This window comes from Phyllobates terribilis, unplaced genomic scaffold, assembly GCF_046119375.1.
Source record: "Phyllobates terribilis strain yellow unplaced genomic scaffold, ASM4611937v1 Scaffold_2__4_contigs__length_985480577, whole genome shotgun sequence".
In the NCBI taxonomy this organism is placed as follows: Eukaryota; Metazoa; Chordata; class Amphibia; order Anura; family Dendrobatidae; genus Phyllobates; species Phyllobates terribilis.
In genome coordinates, this window is record NW_027362762.1 from 378,725,331 (window position 1) to 378,749,426 (window position 24,096).

Sequence of the window (24,096 nt, forward strand, 5' to 3'; positions counted from 1 at the left end):
TCATCACTCACTTATGTTCTACAGAATCACATTATATTTGGGGAGAATCCGGTGTAAATTTTCTTCTGAGATATAATAGATACATGTGACAAGATAACAGTTGTCATCACTATCATTTGAGAGCATCAATGTTTTCCACTATGAAAGGGCCCTAGTGGAAACATAAAAACCTTTATCATTGCTCAGAGCTTGATTTGACCTGTCAACTCTCCTAAATGTCTAGTTTCAATATCAATTTGTTGCATATAGGGTGTTTCCCTACATAATCTGGCACTGTCAGCATTGATTGGATAGAGTCATGTAGACACATGCTTCATTCATAATGGAATTTATTCTTTTCCAGGAGAAATAGTAGGGGAATGATGTAACACAGAATGCTCCAGAATTGTTATTTTATGAAATAAGAATATGTTGGTGTGAACAGAGCTGCACCCTCGGCAAAATAACTTTGGAAAGTCCTACAAAGCCACCAAGTTGATAGCCAGCAGTGAACATTTAGGTCTCAATTCATGAAGACTAATGCTTTGTCCACCAGTCATAATGAAGAGTGCACTGGAGTAAGATGCACCCAATTCATTACCGTACACTTCGTTAACAAATTTGACGCCTGTGCTGTGTGCGACCGCAAGAAATGTATTCCAGTCATGGACTAGAGAACATTTCTGTCATAATTTGCGTCACTTTGTTGGCTTAAATTATGATGAACCACACCCCTCTTGTTAAGCTCAATCCACTTTTCAAAAAGTTGGCTGTGTTACCCAAAAAATACCAAAAAGCAGAAAACTGTTCAAAACTGCTTGATTAATTGGGTCCTCAATGTTAACCATAGTGCCATCTCCATATTATGGTTGATACCTCTTATTGTTACAAGCAGGCAAGAACTATAAAAATGCAGTATAATATAATTGCTATTCTGCTGTTGATACCCAGCTTATTAAGATGACAAAAGATTCACTTACTGGGCAGTACAGAAATTTTGAACAGAATGATTTGACGACAACAGCCAAAATTCAGTTAGATTCTTCTTCATCATGATTTGTCTCCAGTCATCAGAATTATTTTCTTCAGCTTTTGCTAAATCCTTAAATGTGCTGTTGTTCCTAGCACAATTAAGAATGCAGTCCCCATTCTCAACATGACGTAGAGATGCTGAAAACACAAAGGAAGTAAGTGAGAGACATAAAAATTACATTGCAATATATCGTTATATTTTAATAATATGCTGTAAATGGACAAGAGGATTCAGTCAGTTTGCAGAATTAATTAAAAGTTCTATTAGGAAGCCAAGGGTATGAGTAGACACAATTGAATCGACCTGCTGCAAATTTGAAGTCAAATTTAATAAAATTTGCAGTTCCTGGTGAATTCGAACAATTTGCTATTCAATTTGCAAAGATCGCGCAAAAGAAAAAGAGTGATACCATTTTACACATTGCTGAAAATTGGATCTATCAGAGATCTGGCTCACATGACGTCAGGAGTGGTCGTGTGGGCTTCTCTAAAAAGCCTTAAATCTATTATATCACATGGTCGATGGTGTGAGGGGGACTAACCAGCCACCATAAAAGATAATGACAGGGAAAGCATTTTAGGATTTTACAGGCTAGGGATAGAAGATACAAGTAAGTTTAAAAAGACCCTAAATAAGGAGATTGTAAAGTAAAGAGATTAGTCAAAGTAAAACAAAGATGAGGAAAATAACACAAAAACTGAAAAAAAAGGGAGAGGACATGATGGGTATATGTCATTTCGCCATCTGAAATTAATAGAAACAGTTGGGAACAGGCTCAGCAATCATTAAATGATCATTTGATGTCTCTGGCTACTCAGAAACTTTTTTTTATTAAACAAAAATATTTTGTAGAGGGAGAGAACGCTGGCCATTTGTTGGCGGCACCATAGTAAGGGCGCAAAATGATCCAACTCATATTACTAGACAGGGCAGCCATCAGAGCATTACTGCCCCTTACTGTTGTATGGGGCCCGGTGAGCTGAAAGAAAGAGGAGCGGCTCAGGCCCGGTCTGGGCCACCCGCTCTTGTGCTTTTCCTCACAGGGCCCCAGGCCTGCGGTGGCGCCCATCTAGGCGCAGGGAGATTTCCTGCCTGGTGCTGCACCGTCAATACAGAAAAGCCACATAGCTCCAGGGCTCCCTCCGCCTCTTCTGTGACATGCTGGTGATAGCACGTACACAATGACGTCATCGCGTATGCGCACCACTCGCCAGGAAGACAGCAGAAGTGGAACTATACCTGCAGGGGATCGTCTGAGAGGTAAGTAAGTATGAACATTTTTTTTTTAATTAAATGAGAGTGGGGAGAGAGGAGCAAATGAGGATGAATTGAGACTGGAGGATGGGGCACAGTGAATGATTATGAATTGAGACTGGGGGATGGGGGACAGCAAATAATGATTGAGACTGGAGCTGGGGGACAGCACATAATGATTAATTAAGACTGAGGGATGGGGTACAGCAAATGATTATGAATTGAGACTGGGGGATGGGGGACAGCAAATAATGATTGAGACTGGGGGGTGGGGGACAGCACATAATGATTAATTAAGACTGGGGGATGGGGTAGAGCAAATGATTATGAATTGAGACTGGAGGTGGGGGACAGCAAATGTTTATGAATTGAGATTGAGGGTGGGGGACAGCAAATAATGGATAATTGAGACTGTGAGATGGGATACAGCAAATGATTATGAATTGAGACTGGGGATGGGGCACAGCAAATGGTGATGAATTGAGACTGGGGGATGGGGGACAGCAAATTATTATAAATTGAGACTGGGGATGGGGTACAGCAAATGGTGATGAATTGAGACTGTAGGATAGGGGACAGCAAATAATGATTGACACTGGGGGATTGGGTACAGCTAATAATGATGAATTGAGACTGGGGGTGGGTACAGCAAATGGTGATGATTTGAGACTTGGGGTGGGGGAGAGTAAATGATGATGAATTGAAGATGGGGAAGAGCAAATGATGAATTGAGGCTGGGTCCTGTTATTGTGCAGGGCGGCATTATGTCACTTTTTTATTCATCTGGCAGAGTGTAGAAGTTGGGGGAAAAGTAGGGAATGTGCTCTGGAAGCAGTGCTAAAGCTAACTGTTATTTTATGCAGAAACGACTCCTGGCTAGAAGAAATGGTGGCGGTCTGCGCTGGATGAAGGAAAGCGAAGATGAAGGACTTCAATTAGAGATGTCACTGGTGAGTTAGTGTGTTACCTGTACACTGACACTATACAGCATATACAGAGCTCCTATGTATAATGTCACCTGTGATCTCTGTATTACCGGTACACTGACACTATAGAGTATATACAGCGCTCTTGTGTATATTGTAACTGGTGATCACTATATTACCTGTACACTGACACTATATATAGAGCTCCTGTGTATAATGTCACCTGTGATCACTGTATTATCTGTGCACTGACACTATATACAGGGATCCTGTGTATAATATCACTGGTGACCACTGTGTGACCTGTACACTGACACTGTATACAGTGCTCCTGTGTATAATGTCACTGGTGATCAATGTATTACCTGTACACTGACACTATACACTGTATACTATTATATTATGTACAGAGCTTCTGTGTATAATGGCACTTATGCTAATATTAGTATTGTGTTTTTTTATTAATGATCAGTATTGTAATAAGGTAACTATGTAGTGGTGATATGTGGTCTGATCTTGGGGTGACGGTATTTGTCCCTTGTATGTGCTATTATTCAGTCACTATGTGGTGGTAACATGTGATCTGGTCATAGTGTAACAGTATTTGTCCCTTGTATGTGGTATTATTCGGTTACTATGTGGTGGTAATATGTGGTTTTGCCATGGTGTGACGGTATTTGTCCCTTGTATGTGGTTTTATTGATCATTTTAAAAAATGTATATGGCACATACCCTTAAAGAAAAATAAATAAAAATGTACTGTGACAGAGTCACTGGTAAAGTGCTGGAAGGGAGATATGTTTCTCTGAGGCTGTTCGCTTCAGTGAACTAAAAACTATTACATTTCCTCCAGCATATTATTTGTTGAGAGGGGTTAAGCTTATAGAAAAAGGGAGTGTTTTTTTTGACTATTGTGAAGGGTGGGAGGTCATTCACGTTATCTCTCCAATCAGGGGAGTGTCTGGGCTTTAAATAGCCAGTCTTGACACTCAGGTGTGGTCAGTATCTGGAGGCCAGCTCCAGATAGAGGAGTGTGTGTTTGTTCCTGCTGAACCTGAACCGTGTGGTTTTTGCTAACCCGGAGTGGCCGGACCCCGGCCGGTGCAAGGAGTTTGCTGGACTCTGCTGGCCCAGAAGCAACAATGTGGAGAACTGCTACAGTGGAATCATGACCTGTTCTCAGAGTTGCCGGGGCGTACTCAGGTTTTAGAGCATGACGTGCTAACAGAGCCGCATATACGAGTGATCCTGAAGCCCTACAGGATTCCTAAAGCACGCCGAGAGGTGATCTCAACCGAGGTGAAAAGGATGCTAGACCTGCGGGTGATAGGGGAGTCGAAGAGTGGATGGTCGAGTCCCATCGTCCTCATGCCAAAACCCAACGGGGATTGGAGGTTGTAACGACTACCGCCGGCTGAATGAGGTGTCCAAATGTGACGCATACCCGATGCCCCTCATCAGCAAACTCAACGAGAGGCTTGGACCGGCGAGGTATATCACCACCCTCAACCTGACGAAGGGCTACTGGCAGATCCCCATGTCTCAGACAGCCAAGGAGAAGACGGCTTTCTCGTCACCTGATGGGTGTCTCCAATACACTTGGATGCCGTTTGGACTGTATGGGACCCCAGCCACCTTCCAGAGGGCTATGGATTGGATCCTAGCCCCACATAAGAAGTATACCACAGCATACCTTGACGACATTGTGATCTTTAGCCCAGACTGGGCTAGTCATCTGCATAAGGTACAGGCGATTCTGGATGCTCTAATGAAGGTGGGATTTACAATAAATCCTAAAAAATGCGCCATTGGAAAGGAAAAAGCCAAGTACTTGGGCTATGTAGTTGGGAGAGGTGAGATAAAGCCACAAGTCAATAAAGTGGAGGCAATCCAGAACTGGCCGCAACCGCTCTCCAAAAAGCAAGTGAGAGCGTTCCTGGAATGGTGGGATATTACCGGCAGTTTATCCCAAATTTTGTCATGATGGCCGTGCGCCACTTACGGATCTCCCCAAAGGCACCAGATCAACAATGGTGACATGGACGGAGGAAACAGAGATGGCATTCCAACAGTTGAAGCTAGCACTGTGTAAGCAGCCGGTTCTGATCGCACCAGACTTTGAAAAAGAGTTCGTGGTCCAGATAGACGCTTCAGAAGTTGGTCTTGGAGCCATACTCTCTCAATAGATAAATGGGGAAGAACATTCCATTCTCTATCTGAGCTGGAAGCTCTCATCCTGTGAGAAAAACTATGCGATAGTAGAAAAAGAGAGTCTAGCCATAAAATGGACTGTAGCTACACTGAGATACTACCTACTTGGTCGGAAGTTTAGACTGGTATCTAGTCTAGACCATGCCCTGTTGAGATGGTTGAGAGAAAAGAGAGGTAAAATGCCTGGGTAACTAGGTGGTTCCTAGCACTACAAGACTTTAATTTTCATGTAGAGCACAGTCCCGGGAAACTACACTGCTCAAAAAAATAAAGGGAACACTCAGATATCACATCCTAGATCTGAATGAATGAAATATTCTCATTGAATACTTTGTTCTGTACAAAGTTGAATGTGCTGACAACAAAATCACACAAAAATCATCAATGGAAATCAAATTTATTAACCAATGGAGGCCTGGATTTGGAGTCACTTCCAAAATTAAAGTGGAAAAACACACTACAGGCTGATCCAACTTTGATGTAATGTCCTTAAATCAAGTCAAAATGAGGCTCAGTATTGTGTGTGGCCTCCACGTGCCTGTATGATCTCCCTACAACGCCTGGGCATGCTCCTGATGAGGTTGCGGATGGTTTCCTGTGGGATCTCCTCCCAGACCTGGACTAAAGCATCCGCCAACTCCTGGACAGTCTGTGGTGCAACGTGACGTTGGTGGATGGAGCGAGACATGATGTCCCAGATGTGCTCAATCGGATTCAGGTCTGGGGAATGGGCAGGCCAGTCCATAGCTTCAATGCCTTCATATTGCAGGAACTGCTGACACACTCCAGCCACATGAGGTCTGGCACTGTCCTGCATTAGGAGGAACCCAGGGCCAACCGCACCAGCATATGATCTCATAAGGGGTCTGAGGATCTCATCTCGGTACCTAATGGCAGTCAGGCTACCTCTGGCGAGCACATGGAGGGCTGTGCAGCCCTCCAAAGAAATGCCACCCCACACCATTACTGACCTACTGCCAAACCGGTCATGCTGAAGGATGTTGCAGGCAGATTGCTCTCCACGGCGTCTCCAGACTCTGTCACGTCTGTCACATGTGCTCAGTGTGAACCTGCTTTCATCTGTGAAGAGCACAGGGTGCCAGTGGCGACTTTGCCAATCCTGGTGTTCTGTGGCAAATGCCAAGCGTCATGCACGGTGTTGGGCTGTGAGCACAACCCCCATCTGTGGACGTCGGGCCCTCATACCACCCTCATGGAGTCAGTTTCTAATCGTTTGTGCAGACACATGCACATTTGTGGCCTGCTGGAGGTCATTTTGCAGGGCTCTGGCAGTGCTCCTCCTGTTCCTCCTTGCACAAAGGCGGAGGTAGCGGGTCCTGCTACTGGGTTGTTGCCCTCCTACGGCCCCCTACACATCTCATGCTGTACTGGCCTGTCTCCTGGTAACGCCTCCAGCCTCTGGACACTACGCTAACAGACACAGTAAACCTTCTTGCCACAGCTCACATTGATGTGCTATCCTGAATGAGCTGCACTACCTGAGCAACTTCTGTGGGTTGTAGAGTCCGTCTCATGCTACCACGAGTGTGAAAGCACAACCAACATTCAAAAGTGACCAAAACATCAGCCAGAAAGCATTGGTACTGAGATGTGGTCTGTGGTCCCCACCTGCAGAACCACTCCTTTATTGAGGGTGTCTTGATAATTGCCAATAATTTCCATCTATTGTCTATTCCATTTGCACAACAGCATGTGAAATTGATTGTCAATCAGTGTTGCTTCCTAAGTGGACAGTTTGATTTCACAGAAGTTTGATTTACTTGGAGTTACATTCTGTTGTTTAAGTGTTCCCTTTATTTTTTTGAGCAGTGTACATGGAAATGCAGATGCTCTGTCCAGACTTCCCTGTTTAGTGAGTGAGGGTGCCAAAACCCCCGGATTTGGGCTCTGGAGGGGTATATGTGACAGAGTCACTGGTAATGTGCTAGAGGAGAGATATGTTTCCCTGAGGCTGTTCGCTTCAGTGAACTAAAAACAATTAAATTTCCTCCAGCATATTATTTGTTGAGAGGGGTTAAGCCTATACTAAAAGGGAGTGGTTTTTTTGTGAATGATTATTGTGAGGGGTGGGAGGTCATTCACCATATCTCCAATCAGGGGAGTGTCTGGGCTTTAAATAGCCAGCCTTGACACTCAGTTGTGGTCAGTATCTGGAGGCCAGCTCCAGAGAGAGGAGCGTGTGTTTGTTCCTGCTGAACCTGAACAGTGTGGTTTTTGCTAACCCAGAATGGCCGGACCCCAGCCGGTGCAAGTACTTTGCTGGACTCTTTTCCTATTTTTGTTTGCTGTTAGGCTGGATGGGCTATGTTTATTTTCCATTAACTTTTTATTGGTTTATGCTGCACAATAAACCAACTGAAAATTGAAAGAGACAGTGTTCTGTTTATACCTCAATGTGTAGCTGAGTGAGCTGATCTACCACAATACCTAAAAAGAGCATTGGGCATTTTAAGAAATGTTTAATAGGTTAGAGTAGAGTAGGACCCAGCCAAAAGAGTCTACCTTGTCGGGTGGCAGCTTAAAAAAATCTTTTGGCCAAAACAAAAGCTGATGGCTATGTGTGTGATCTGGTGCTCATTGGGAACTGGTAATGTGTGATTGGTGAGGATGTGGTGCAGAAGTGGAGTTTTTCCAAGAGTTGGTGGTGGAACTGTGTAAGGTTCGATGGGTGGAGGTGGAGTTGGGGTGGAAGTGGAGCTGGGGTGGAGCCTGGATGGAGTCTCAAAGGGGCCTGAAAATTTTTCCAGTATGGGGCTCTGGAATTCCTAGTGGCAGCCCTGTAACTAGGTAAATACCTGAATCCGGAGTGGTGCTGAATAATGATACCTTAATTATGCAGGAATTATATAGGTATTATAACTCCCTATATTCACATAGATCTCATGGTCAGGAGTTGGGAATAGTCCAATACTTGTTGAAGGATTGTCTCCCTCAGCCCTTGCATAATGCAAGGGATAGCTTAGAAAAAGATACTACCATAGAGGAATTGGAGATAGCTCTTCAATCAATTTAAAATGAAAAAGCAAAATGAAAATTAGACAATTTCCCTGTTTTTTTTTAGAAGTTTTATGCAGAAATCTTGCTACCGTATGTAAGGAGATGGACATACTGCCCACGTTTCTCCTCAAAAAACAGGTCTGTGGAGTCGGTAAGTCAAACCTCTGACTTCGATTCCTCAATTTACCTGACTTTTGACTCCAACTCCAACTCCACAGCACTGCCTCACTACTGAGCATGTAAATTAAGTGCAGCACAGATTCATCTCAACTAAAAGCCTAGATCCTTAGATGAGGAATAGAACAGACATTTATAGGACGATTCATAACTTTCCCAAATTCTTATGAAAAAATTTACAGCACATACTGAATTGAACTACTGTACCTAATTTATTATATATTTTAGGAGTCGGAGACAGTCCATTTTATACCGACTCCACCAAAATGGACACTGACTCCAACTCCACGACTCCAACTCCTACTCCACAGCCTTGTTGAAAACACTTGTATTCTTGTAATGCGTATTGTGACAAGTGTTATTGGTGTTAGTGTTGTGTTCTGCCCAAGAGTAAGGGTTAATATTTGGGACTAGCCCATAGTGGGAGGGTACAAAGTGAAGGGACAGAGACAGTTTCCTGTCAGAAAGTTAGAGAGGGACCAGTGTGTGCCAGAAGCAGACCTTAAGTCTGACTATTCAGCAGAGCCGTCTGACATGGGCGTCCCTGATAGGGCTGCCACCAAGAATGTCAGGCCCTATACTGGCAAAATTTTTGGGCCCCCTTGAGACGCGACCAGGCTCCATCCCATCTCTGACTCCATCCCTCGAACCTTCTATATTCCCACCGCTCACTCTTGGAAAAACTCCACTTCTGCACCACGTCCTCACCAATCACACATTACCAGTTCCCATTGAACGCCAGATCACACACATAGCCATCAACTTTTGTTTTGGCCAAAAGATTTTTAAAGCCGCCCCAACGACAAGGTAGACTCTTCTGGCCGGCACTACTCTACTCTAACCTATTAAAAATTTCTTAAAATATCCAATACTCTTTTTAAATATATTTTTATTTATTTCTCTTCAAGGGAATGTGTCATATACATTTTTTAAAATGACCAATAATACCACATACAAGATACAAATACCACCACACCATGACCACACCACATATTACCACCACATAGTGACCGAATAATACCACATACAAGGATCAAATACCACTACACCATGACCAGACCACATATTACCACCACATAGTGACCGAATAATAGCAAATACAAGGGACAAAAACCACCACACCATGACCAGACCACATATTACCACCACACTGTCACCTAATAATACCACATACAAGGGACAAATACCGCCACACCATGACTGAACCACATATTACCACACATAGCGACCGAATACTACAATACTGATTATTGATAAAAAAAACCCACAATACTAATATTACCGTAAGTGCCATTATACACGGGAGCTCTGTACATGTTATACAGTATATAATGTAAGTGTAGAGGTAATATAGTGCTCACCAGTGACATTATACACAGGAGCTCTGTATATAGTGTACAGGTAATACAGTAATCACCAGTGACACTATACACAGGAGCCTATTATATAGTGTATAGTGTCAGTGTACAGATAACACACTGACTCACTGGTGACATCACTAGTTGAAGTCCTTCATCTTCGCTTTTCTCCTTCATCCAGCACAGACCGCTATCACTTCTTCCAGCCAGGACTCATCTCTGCATAAAATAACACACAGTTATCTAGAGCACATTCCCCAACTTCTACATTACACAGCTGAATACAAATGTGAACCCACCATTAATATAATTAGTTATTATGGAACCCACCATTCCAAATATTAATTGTAATCCACCACTGTGCCCCCCATTGTAAATAGCCACTTCCCCACCTAATATATAAATTTATTAGAACCTGTACTCTTTCCCCCACACTCCTGCATCCTCAACGCCCCCTACTCTGTACCTCCTGCTCCCCCAATTCATTATATTTACATGCACCCTCTGCCCCAATTCATTATGTCATGTCTGTGCTCTCCCCACTCTCACCCTCTATTCATCAACATTTACTCTTCCCTACTCCCAATTCATCATTTGCTCTCCCCCAGCTCCCACTCCCAAATCATCACGTGCTCTCCCCACCCCCAGTTCATCATTTGCTCTTCCCACTCCCAGTTCATCATGTGCTCTCCCCACCCACAGTTCATCATTTGCTCTCCCACCACCCCTCCCAGTTCATCATTTGATCTCTCCACCCTCCATTCCATATTCACCATGTGCTCTTTCCACCCTCCACTCCCAATCCTCCATGTGCTCACCCCACCCTCCACTCCCAATTCTCCATGTGCTCACCGCACCCTCCACTCCCAATTCTCCATGTGCTCATTCCCCCACTCCCAATTCTCCATGTGCTCATCCCCCCACTACCAATTCTCCATGTGCTCATCCCCCCACTACCAATTCTCCATGTGTTCTCCTCCAAGTCCATATAATTATTTAAAAAAATAAAGTTGTCATACTTTCCTCTCATACGATCCCTGCAGCAGTACTGGCATCCTGGTGCTCTATGCAGGCGCGTGCACGATGAGTCATCGCATATGCGCCTTCACCAGTGCGTCACTGAAGGGGAGAAGGGACTCCCTTGGAGCTGCTGCACGGCCATTCAGTTTTGACGGCTGTGAGTGCTCCTAGGGTCCCTGCGCCGAGGAGATGTACACCGCCGACGGCGCGGCCCCAGCACACGAACACGATACCCCAGCCTGGGCCCCTGCTCTTTGCTTCTGGTCACCGGGTCCCAAACAGCAGTAAGTCCTGATGACGGCCCTGGTCTCTGATGTGAGTGAAGACCAATACAGTGGAAAGCGTGATATTGAGCAGAGAAAAGAGAAGAGATAAAAGAACAGAGAGATGCACGGGGGCGGGTCCAGGGACAGGATGCCAAGCAGTACAGCCCCGAGATTATAACTAGTGATGAGCGAGCACTAAAATGCTTGGGTACTCGTTGCTCGGGTCGAGCAAATTGGAATGCTCGAGTGCTCGGTCCGAGTAATGAGCCCAATGTAAGTCTATGGGAAACTCAAGCATTTTTCCGGCGGCTCCCCCCGTCGGTCTGCAGGGGGCCTAAAAATTGCCCAAATCGATGGGAACAGTGCTCAAATGACATGGAAACAGCATGGGGAAGACCCCTGGAAGAATTTCTGACTCCCAGGTCACTGCTGTCAACAAAGTTGTCAGAGGTATTACGCCACTTTTACGGACTCACAATAAAACATACAAAAACGAAACCAAAATGGATTTTCCTGAGAAATATGTTAAGGAACAAACTTTCCAGGCTATTTACTTTTATATAAGGAAAAATAAATCTACACAAACAAAAATGCTCCTCCACACCTTTGTGCTATGTTCACACGTAGCGTTTTTGATGCGTTTTTGCACTTTTGCATTGCTTTCAACCGTAAAAAATGCATTCACTGGGAAATGTCATTTTAACATTTTACAACCTTATCTGGCCATGTGGTGTGTGAAACATCGTCAGACACATCCTGTTTCATTTATGAAGGAGGGACTCAAAGTCACAAACACTATTTTTACAGCCTTACTATTCTTAAAGGGCCAGCAGTCGGCTATGCTTTGTTGTTCTCATTATTAAAGAGTGGGTCTCATATACTGTTATTACGTAAGCAGTGACTGCAAGGGCTGCCAAAAATTTGGACGCACCCCAATACCCCTTTGAAGAGACAGATGAGGGTCTCAGTTAAAAAAAGGTTCCCATTAGAAAGGAGTGGTTCTCCTATAGTGGTAATGCCCATGCAGTGACTGCAAGGGCTGCCAAAATTTGGTAAAAACCCCAATAACAATTTAATGACACATAGAGCTGGGCCATAGTAACGACATGTTCCCATTAGAAAGGAGAGGGTCTGCTATTCAGTTATAGGGTATGCAGTGAGTCCAATGGCTGTCAAAATTTAGGAAAAACCCCACTAACAATTTAAAGACACATAAAGCTGGGCCACAGTAACGACATGTTTCCATTAGAAAGGAGAGGGTCTGCTATTCAGTTATAGGGTATGCAGTGAGTCCAATGGCTGCCAAAATTTAGGAAAAATCCTACTAACAATTTAAAGAAACATAGAGCTGGACCACAGTAACGAGTTCAACATGTTCCCATTAGAAAGGAGAGGGTCTGCTATACAGTTATAGAGTATGTGTGGCGCCCCTGCGAGTTCAGTCGCCACAGAGGTACTGCATCTCACCCAGAGGTGTGGTATCTCACTCTCAGGTAAGGATAGAGTACTGCCCGGGACCCTAACACCTGCATCCAACACTACACTACTCCAGACCAGCAGGAGGGGCAAGATGCGCTGCTCCTCTGCTGAGCCCTGTCCCTGGCTGGAGTGGGGGGAACCATGTAGTGGGTGTGGGTGGAGGAAGGAGTTTAGGGGAGCACTTCAGCTGGTGTATAAGAAGGGATGGAACCATCTAGAAGGCTTCCAGTCAGAGGAGGACAGTGAGTGGGAGCAAGAGCTCTGCAGGAGCTCTGCTCAGGCGGAGCGGGCCTAGTGAGAGGCCCAGGAGGTGAGACTGACTGAAGAGAGGAGAGGAACAGAAAGGAAGGCTCCAGGAGTGAAGAAGGGATCCCAGGGATACAGGCAGTGCTGGAGGCCACCCATACACCCGAATCTACCAGGCGGTGGAGGGATCGATCCGCAGAGGGGACCGGCCCCTAACTAGTGAGAATTACAAAGTTCAACTAGAAACCGGAGGCTTCTGTACTTTCAGGGTGCAGTTGCCACATCCGCACTCAAGTCGCCAAAAAGGTAACCACATAGGATCCAGGGAACTCCAGTTTGCCCAGAAAGATCCTAGGATACCGGCTTGGGACACTGTTTGCGAGGCGCAGGGCAAGAAGGGTGAGAGCCAGCGCAGGAAGACGGCTGAGAAGGGCATATAGGACGGGGTCCTGTAAGGCACTCTTGAAATACCTGAGGGATTGCTGAACCCCTGCCCGCTGAGCGCAGCACGACGTGGGAAGTTATCATCTGCAGTTGTAACCAGGAGCAAAGTGAGAACTGTGAGTAAATCCGGAAGACTGCACCCCACTGTCTCTGTGAATTATTACTGCTGAGCCATCACTCCCTGAACTACACTGCACCACAACCGCTACCTCAACATCTTCACTGCCCTGGTGCTAAGCTCTACCTGTGGAGAGCTAAACCAACTCTGCTGCATTAACAACAGCTCCAGAGGACCAGCTTCGCAGCGGCGGCTCCCTTTAGCCGCATACCACAGGTGGCTTCATGAACATTAAAAGAACTTTAAATCCCCTTTATTAAATCAATCCCCTTTTCATTGACTGCCCTGGGTCACGGAGTGGGTCACTGCCACTGTGACATCCCTAGCCCCAACGACCGGCCTGGCTACCGAGTACCCCACAGCCCTGGGGGCGCGTCATATGCAGTGAGTCCAATGGCTGCCAAAATTTAGGAAAAACCTCACTAACAATTTAAAGCCACATCAAGCTGGGCCACAGTAACGAGTATGACATGTTCCCATTAGAAAGGAGAAGGTCTGCTATTCAGTTATAGGGTATGCAGTGAGTTCAACGGCAGCCAAAACTTAGCAAAAACCTTACTAACAATTTAAAGACACATAGAGCTGGGCCACAGTAACGACATGTTCCCATTAGAAAGGAGAGGGTCTGCTATACAGTTATAGGGTATGCAGTGACTGCAAGGGCTGCCAAAATTTGGGAAAAACCCCAATAACAATTTAAAGACACATAGAGCTGGGCCACAGTGACAACATTTTTCCATTAGAAATGAGAGGGCCTGCTATTCAGTTATAAGGTATGCAGTGAGTCCAACGGCAGCCAAAACTTAGGAAAAACCTCACTAACAATTTAAAGACACAGAGCTAGGCCAAAGCAACGAGTATGACAAGTTCCCATTAGAAAGGCGAGGGTCTGCTATGCAGTTATAGGGTATGCAGTGAGTCCAACGGCTACCAAAATTTAGGAAAAACGCTACTAACAATTTAAAGCCACAGTAACGACATTTTCCCATTAGAAAGGAGAGGGTCTGCTATACAGTTATAAGGTATGCAGTGAGTCCAACGGCTGCCAAAATTTAGGAAAAACCCTACTAACAATTTAATGACACATAGAGCTGGGCCACAGTAACGACATTTTCCCATTAGAAAGGAGAGGGTCTGCTATACAGTTATAGGGTATGCAGTGAGACCAATGGCTGCCAAAATTTATGAAAAACCCTACTAACAATTTAAAGACATTTAAAGTGGTCTACAGTAACGAGTATGACATGTTCCCATTAGAAAGGAGAGGGTCTGCTATACTGTTATAGAGTATTCAGTGAGTCCAACGGCTGCCAAAATTTAGGAAAAACCCCAATAACAATTTAAAGACACATAGAGGTAGGCCTCAGTAATGACATATTCCCATTAGAAAGGAGCGGGCTTCCCATACTGTTTGAATATGCAATGAATGCAATGGCTGTCAAAAATTTGGAGGCACTCCAATGCCCCTTGCAAGAGACGTAGAGGTCGGAGGTCCTCCAGATAAACATTATCCCATTATTAGGAAATGGGTCTCCCATACTGTTTGCCTATGTAGTCAATGCAATGGCTGCCAAAAACTCGGAGGAACTCCAATGCCCCTTGCAAGAGACGTAGAGGTCGGAAGCCCTCCTTAAAAAAATGCTCCCATTATTAGCAAGTGGGTCTCCCATACTGTTTGCTTATGCAGTGAATCAACAGCTGCCAAAAATTTGGAGTAACTCCAAAGCCCCTTGCAAAAGACATAGAGGTTGGAGGGCTTTCTGAAAAAAATGCTCCCATTATTAGGAAGTGGGAATCCCATACTGTTTGCCTATACAGTAAATGCAATGGGTGCCAAAAATTTGGAGGAACTCCAATGCCCCTTGCAAGAGAACTTTGACAGTGTTTCCCTGCCTCTGATGGATTGCATTTGTGTCTCTCTCCTGTACTCCTTGGTTGTCCAACGAACTGTGACCTCTGCCACAAGCGTTTTCAGATGGGAATTCCGCAACAAGGGCATTCTGGTACTGCCCCATTTTATTAGGCTTGTCTGGCGTGGGAAAAAGAGACAGAAAGTTCTCCTTGTAGCGTGCGCCTAGAAGTGTCACCAACCAGTAATGACTGTCACCCAAAATTTGGACAATGTGAGTGTCATGGGAAAGGCAGCGTAACATAAAGTCTTGCATGTGTGCCAGACTGCTAACAGGCAAGACTTCCATGTCCTCACTAAGAGGACGACTGACCATGCTCTCCTCCTCATCCTCCTCCTTCTCCTCCCTGTCTTCAGGCCATCCTCGCTGAACAGATGGTATGAAAGTTGTGCAGTTGGTAGTACCGTCTATAGCGCAGGAAACTAGCTCCTGTTCTTCCTCCTCTTCCTCATTGTCATCCAATCCACGTTGGGATGAGCTGTGTGTAATCACCCTGTATGGTTCCTTGCTCCATCTCATCGTGCTCCGCCTGCAATGCATCCTCTTTAATTGTGAGCAGAGAGCGTTTCAGAACAGACAAGCGGGATGGTGACACTAATTATAGTGTCATCGTCGCTCACCAACTTTGTGAAGTCCTCAAAGTTTTGGAGTATGGTACAGATGTCTGACATCCATGTCCACTCCTGAGATCTTATGTGTGGAGTCTGACCTGAATACCGACGGCCTTGTTGATGCAGGTAGTCAACAACTGCCCTCTCCTGCTCACAAATCCTTCCCAACATCTGTAATGTAGAGTTCCAACACGTGGGGACATCGCACACCAGTCGGTGAGCTGGAAGCTGCAAACGCTGCTGAAGCACGGAAAGAGCGGCGGAAGCTGTAGCTGAAATGGTCACACACGCGACGTATTTTGACAAGCTGATTTAGCAGATCCGCCAGGTTTTGAGAAACCGCTGAAATACGAGGTTAAGCACATGGGCCAGGCATTGTATGTGTGTGAGCTTGCCTCAGAGCCACCACCAGGTTCCAGCCATTGTCACACACGACCATGCCTGCTCTTTCAGGGCTGTCCACAACTCTTCAGCCTGTTTCTGCTTTGCCGAGGCAGTGCTTCCAGCTTGTGATTGATGTGATCATTTTGGAGATGGAGGCTAAAGAGGCGGAGGTGCAGGAGCTGTAGAATGTGGGGGCAACCCTGATTGACCCAGGGTCCGAAATTCTCGACGTCAGGAAGACGTGTTCTGTCCCAGCTTCCACTATATTAACCCAGTGTGCCATCAGCGAGATGTACCGTCCCTTCCCACAAGCACTTGTCCACGTGTCCGTGGTTAGGTGGACTTTCCCAGTAACTACGTTGTTGAGGGCAAGGCTAATGTTGTAGGACACGTGCTCGTTAAATGCGTGGATGGCAGACCTGGAGAAATAGTGGCGACTGGTGACCGAGTACCGAGGGACGGCTGCCGCCATCAGGTTGCGGAAAGTTTCAGTCTCCACGAGCCAAAAAAGGCAACATTTCGAGTGAAAGCATTCGTGAAATGTGTGAATTTAGTAGTGTGGCCTGCAGAGCGTTGGCTGCTTATTTGCGCTTGCGTTCCAAGGACTGGGGTAGGGACAACTGAAAGTTGCGCTGGGACAAGGATGTGCTTGCTGATGGTGCTAGTTGAGAGTGTGCAACAACACGTGCAGGGCGAGAGGCATCTTCACATGCGCCATGGACAGGGGATTGGCACGTGCACTGTTGCTGGACCCTCGGGTGCACCCTCGGGTGCTTTGCTGCCATGTGCCTGATCATGCTGGTGGTGGTCAGGCTGATAGTTTTGCTACCCTGCTGATGTTGGTCTGGCAGGTGATGCAAATGGCCTTTTTGGGGTTATGTGCAAAGTCTTTAAAAAACAACCAGACTTGGGAAGACCTAACAGTTGTACTGGCAACTTCCATCGTGTTGGCGTTACGGGAAACACTTTTCCGCCTTGTGTCTGCGGCCACCACACTGCCACACTGCTTCTTCCTGCCTGTTGTGGTGCTATGCCTCCCTCCCCCTGTCTGCTGCTGTCCTCACTCGGGATGTCCCCCTGCCAGGATGGGTCAGTTACCATATCATCCACCACCTCGTCTTCCACTTCCGCACCCTGGTCCTCCTCCTGACTATCTGGCAATTGTGTCTCATCATCATCATCCACCTCTTGCGACAGTAATAGCACTTTCCCACCGTCGCCTTCGTGTGACCATGGCTGCTCCAATATTTGGGCATCGCGACACGCATTCTTCTCTTGACTCGCTTTAAGCTGGCCCGGCGAGAGGCAGAATCTACAAATGGAAAAGTGAACAGCTCTTTGGAGTGTCCAAGTGTGGGATCAGTTGTCTCCGGGCACTCGGCATGGTGGGAGGAACGAGGATCAGGGTGAGAAAAATGCGGTCCAGACTCCCGGTTACTGAGACTTGACCATGTGGAAGACAGGGTGGTGGTGGTGGTGGCAAAGTGACTGGAAGCATTATCTGCTATTCAACCAACAACCTTTTGACACTGTTCTGGGTTCAATTGTGGTGTGCTACAGTCCCCTAGTAATTGCGACAGGAAGGTCGAGCGACAAGATGTTGGTGTTTGTTGTGGCATAATTTCAGCTTGCTCATGGCCACGTCCTCGGCCTCTGCATACAACATCACCATCACGTCCACTTTCCCGTCCCTTGCCACTCACCTTGCTCATTAAATGGAGGACAATATTTTCCATGTTCACGAGAAATGGCTGATTTTGGAACACAGTTATATGTGATATGTCTGACAGAGAACCATGGTTTTAAATAGCAGGCCTGTAATTTACTAATACTATTCTTCCCCAAAGGGGCCCCACTTTTCAGTTTTTAATTTATTAAAAAAGTTTGAAATATCCAGTAAACTTCGTTCCACTTCACGATTGTGTCCCGCTTGTTGTTAATTCTTCCCAAAAAAGTTAGAGTTTTATATCTTTATGTTTGAAGCCAGAAATGTGGCAAAAGGTAGAAAAGTTCAAGGGGGTCAAATACTTTCACAATGCACTGTATATATATGTTGTGGAATACCTATACTAACTATAAACAAGCAAATCTCTCCCTGACTCAGCAGCACCTCTCCCTACTCTGCCTGTTTCCAGGGTAGACTGTGACGAGCACAGCGGCGCCAGGTCTTATATAGACTTGATGACGCTGTGTGGCCAGCCAATCACTGTAATGCCCACAACCAACATGGCTACGGCATTACAGTGCATGGCAAGCAATCCCTGCATGTTCACTGGCGCTCTAAAGAGCGCCAAACATGCAGGGTGGGGACCAAAGTTCCCGCCCGAGCAACCCGAAAATACTTGCCGAGCTTATCGAGCACCGTGATGCTCGGGCAAGTACCGAGCAGTGGCAAGCACGTTCGCTTATCACTATTTATAACTCAGAGAGGTAACGGGCCAGGACAGAACAGGGAACGCAAGACAAAGAGAGTGTCCTGGGCAGAAGTTTGAAGGTGTCAGCAAGCAGAGAAGCAAAATACTGACCATATTGGCAAACTGGTTCCCTCAAGAGGAAAGAGGATGCGCAACTGCAGGTTGAGAATAGGACTATCGCTAACTGGACTTTAGTAGTGTGCTGGGAGGTAGTGAACACAGAGAAACTTGAGGCAGGAGCAAGTAGACTTGAAGAAATAGAGAGACTGTGTGTGAAGATGTTCTGTATTGTGAAAGAAACATTCTTAAAGTTATGCACCCGCTATCTATTGTACATAGTTCCCACCAAGTTAATGTGGAGTAAAAGACTGTTTTTTTTGAGTGCTTGTCTCCTTCATTGAACTTCCCAACATCTAGTCCTGGCCAACCAAAGTCACCAACATCATGCGGCCTGCAAGGGCGTTGTGCCCTCATAGATGAAGCCCACACACCCAGCCAGGTCCCCCATCTTCATGTAATGTGCCGGAGCGGACGAGACAAGTACTTCACCCACGGCTACCGCCCCATGTCACGTTACACATACATGCTTATAGTTTTCAGGAAGCCATAGCTATAGGCCATTTACCAAGCTCTCTGAAAGAGGAGATCATAGTGTTGCTATTAAAGCCAGGGAAAGACTCGGACAGACCAGAATCATATAGACCAATTGCCCTATTAAATATAGACGCAAAACTTATAGCCAAGATCTTGGCCAATAGATCGGCAAAAGTAATAAATGAGGATATTCATGAAGACTAAACCGGTTTCAGGCCCAATAAATCTACAGCAATTAATCTTTGCTGGTTGTTTTTAAATTTACAGTTGACTTTTGCACATACCGGGACTAGAGCGGTGCTCTCACTAGACGCTGCCAAAGCTTTTGATGGCATTGAGTGGGGCTACTTGTGGGCAGTTCTGGGGTGGATATGGTTTGGGTCTAACTTTATTTCATATATTAAATTATTACACCAATCTCCGTCTGCCAGATTGTGAGTTAATGGGCACCTCTCTGAGCCATTTAAACTGGGTAGGGGTACTGGCAGGTTTGCCCGCTGTCACCCCTCCTATTTGCTCTTGCAGTTGAGCTATCGTATCTATCTAAATTCCCAGTATATGCTAAACACAAATGGGAAGCAGACGTTGGGGAAATATCCTGGAATCCACTTCCAGGCTGTCACTGCGTGAGTTTCAACGTCTCTCTCAATTATACCTAATTTATAGGGTATACAAAATCCCTAGTTTACTCCACAAAATGGGAATTAGGCACAATTCACTTTGTCCGAGGTGTAGTAATGATGAAGCCCATTTAATGCACATGCTATGAGAATGCATGGGAGTATTGTGGAAAGAGGTGGTATCTCTGATAGAACAGGTCAATGATATAAAACTTTGGTTAGATCCAAGAGTGTATTTGGGGTATACTAGAAAAGGAGATGGACCCAGAGTTCCCGATATTGATAGGCAATGGCATGCTTCATATGTTATTCCAAGATCGCAAATTACTTGCCTTACACTGGGTAGATTCCAGTCCCCCTACTACTGCAGAATTAATAAATAATATAATAAGACTTGAAAAATGCACTGTACAAATTAAAAAAAACATTGGAAAAATGGTTGGATACTCCAGAGTTGCCTTCTACTATGTTAGTAAGAGAACAGATGATACAGATGTTTTAAGTGCTTTTATGATGTATCTAACTGAAAACTGATAGAGGTTGTATTTGGCTTTTGAACAGAAACATATACTAATGAGAGGTGGGGGGATGGAAATGATAAATTGTCCTATGCCTAAAAATAGAAAATATTGCTATATAGTATTTTGAGCTTGACAATAGGCTTGACTCAGAGTGTTCCCATAAGAAATATGCAACTTTCAGATTGTGTTATACGGATAGTGCCTTAAGTATTATTGTATTTTGTTTTAGTGTTTGTATTTTGATAGGTTTTGGAAAATGGAAAATGTGATGTAGTGTTTTTTTTCAATAAAAACATCTGCTTTAAAAAAAAAAAATGATATGCTACAATGTTTAACCCCTTTCCAACCCTTGCCGTATTAGTACGCACATTTGCGTATCCCCGGTTCAGTGAGGGCTGCTGCGCTGAGCCCTCACTGAACCGAGCACATGTCAGCTGATTCTTACAGCTGACATGTGCCCGCAACAGCCGCGGGTGGAATCGCGATCCACCCGCGGCTGTTAACATGTTAAATGCCGCTGTCAATCTCCGATAGCGGCATTTAACGCGCGCTTCCGGGTTGCGCGTCATAAGCCCCGCCCATCGGCGACCCCGTCACATGATCGCGGGTGACCGATGGGTGGGCATGACAACCCAGGGTCTGCAGCAGACGCCTGTGGTTGTCATGATCTGGTTGCTATGAGCGCCACCTAGTGGTCGGCGCTCATAGCACAGGACCATTTCTGCTGCATGCAGGGGATCTGCTCGTCCCCTGTATGTAGCAGAAACGATCAGACAACTGCTGCTTCTAGTCTCCTATGGAGACTATTGAAGCATGCAGTAAGTGAAAAAAAAAATGTTTTTAAAAATATAAAAAAAATAAAAAAAATATAAAAGTTTAAATCACCCGCCTTTCGCCCCATTCAAAATAAAATATTAAAAAATAACCCCTACATAGACATATTTGGTATCGCCGCGTTCAGAATCGCCCCATCTATCAATATAAAAAAATAATTAATCCGATCGGTAAACGGTGTAACGAGAAAAAGATTCTAAACGCCAGAATTACGTTTTTTGGTTGCTGCAAAATTGCAATAAAATGCAATAATGGGCGATCAAAACATCGGATCTACCCCAAAATGTTATCAATAAAAATGTCACCCGGGCGCGCAAAAAATAAGCCCTCACCCAGCCCCGGATCACGAAAAATGGAGACCCTACAGGTCTCGGAAAATGGCGCTATTTTTTTTTAGGTTTTTTTTTACCAAATTTTGGAATTTTTTTTCACCACTTAAATATAAAATAACCTATACATGTTTGGTGTCTACAAACTCATAATGACCTGGAAAATAAGAATGGCAGGTCAGTTTTAGCATTCAGTGAACGTGGTAAAAAAAATAAATAAAAAACAACTGTGGTATTGCACTTTTTTTGCAATTTTACCGTACTTGGAATTTTTTTCCCGTTTTCCCGTACATGATATGGTAAAACTAGTAATGGCGTTGAAAAGTACAACTTGTCCCGCAAAAAATAAGCCCTCACACGGCCATATTGTCCAAAAAATAAAAACGCTATGGCTCTGGGAACAAGGGGAGCAAAAAACGGAAAAGCAAAAACGACAAAACCCAAGGTTGCAAAGGGGTTAATAGAGTAGATGATGCATTATTATTGGAGATCTGTGGATGACACATTGTTACGAAGCTCTTTGCATTGCACACTATTATGGGGGGGATCTATTGATGACACACTTATTGGGGAGATTTATTGATTAGGCCTTGTTATGGGAGATATTATGGATTACACACTTTTATGGAGGGGTCTGTAGCTGGCACACTTATAGGGGGGTCTATGGATGACCTTGCTATGATCATATCTGTGGCTGTATGCTAAGAGTATATTCATATTAAAGAGGGTGTGCGGAAGAGGGTATTTGTACTTTACTAAGATAATACACCTTTTCTCTCCTGGTATGTAGCTTACCTGTCTAATAATAATAATAGTAAGCAGGCTGACAAATTAAAGACAGTTGTGGGGTCAGAATACTGTAAAGCGTTTTATTAACAAAAGGAGAGCCTATCTCCACCTACTATACAGTAATCTTCTGGAACCGCACAGTCATGTCATGCAGCCAGAGAAGGACACAAGCAAATGCTGCATCCTAAAGTTTCCCTGTGGACCCTCTATCTACCATCCATGACACTGCTGACAGCCACGTGAGATGAAGTACAATGCGTGTGAATTAAGGCAGATCTGTAGACTCACCCCATGGTGAATGAGTCCCCACACACAGAAAAATTCTGCCCTATCCACTTGTAAATTGCTGTAGATTGGCGTTGCAGAAAAATCTTGGTTTCTTTTGTTTTGTTAGCTTTTTTCATGTACGTATTGATTTTTTTAGTAAGGGGACTCACTGTGACTATCACCCAAGGGTCTGGGTAGGTAGTTAGTACAATGTTGATCAGTTACAATGAATTTATTCCTTTCTAAGACCTTACATCCATGGTAAGATCTTTGGGGTTCTTATAGAATATTTGGAATATAGTCATTAGCCAATTGTTGATCTGTATAAAAAAAAAAATAAAAATACTCCCCTATACATGGAACAGAGCAGATCAGGTGTCATACTTTTAATGAATCACATCACATTATAAATGGAAGAGTAATAGGAACCAGTTATCCCAGAAAATATATTGCTAAAATGAATGCAAATTTATGACATGGTAAGTCCTTTGCAGACTTTGGAGGGAGTTGCAGGTTTTATTGCAGCTAAAACCAACTGTTTTTAAATCATCTGATAGAGCGAGTAAAAGAACTTGTGAGTGATTTGTTTTAAAGTGTGATTTGGCTTAAATATGTGATTTGTGATTGAATGACTTTATATTAAGGGAGTTCAAAAAGGGGTAGTTGGTACTCAATCATTGTTTGGAGGCACTTCTAGAATTAACGTTAATCAATAGGCCGGACAGCATATATCAAATATACTGGTTGGGGGTCACTTTGGTAATAGTGATCACAAAATAATTAGCTTTCATGTATTCTTTAATAAAAAGTATAATAGAGGGGCCACAAGGACACTAAACTTCAGGAAAACAAATTTCCAACGGCTAAGAGATGATCTTAGTGCTATAGAGTCGGACAATGTCCTGAGAAATAAAAGTATGCAAAACAAATGGGACACTTTTATAAACATCCTGAATAAGATGTGCAAAATATACTGTATATCCTATGGGAATAAACAAGCAATAAATAGAAGGAAACCACTATGGCTAAATAAAGCTGTAAATGGCGCAATAGATAATAAAAAGAAAGCGCTTACAGAATTAAACAAAGTAAGCAGAGTAGTGACAAGGCATTAAATAAATTATAGAAAAAAAATTGTGTAAAAGCAAATCAAGGTAGCAATGATTGAGACAGAAAGACTCATTGCCAAAGAAAGTGAAAATAATATAAAAATATTTTTCAACTACTTAAACAGAAAGAAACTCAAAATGGATGAAATAGTGGAAAAGGCCAATCTGCTAAACAACTTCTTCTC

At 44.4% G+C, this 24,096-nt stretch overlaps 1 protein-coding gene across 2 annotated transcripts in view; it reads right to left on the reverse strand.

Annotated features, from left to right (window-relative positions):
• The window catches only part of LOC141210786 (interleukin-18 receptor 1-like), a 111,610-nt gene that overhangs the window by 80,952 nt on the left and 6,562 nt on the right, over positions 1 to 24,096 (reverse strand). For both annotated transcript variants that reach the window (XM_073664765.1, XM_073664764.1), the window contains exon 2: positions 960 to 1,149. In XM_073664765.1, coding sequence (XP_073520866.1) covers positions 960 to 1,149 — 190 coding nt within the window. The remainder of the gene's footprint in view (positions 1 to 959; positions 1,150 to 24,096) is intronic.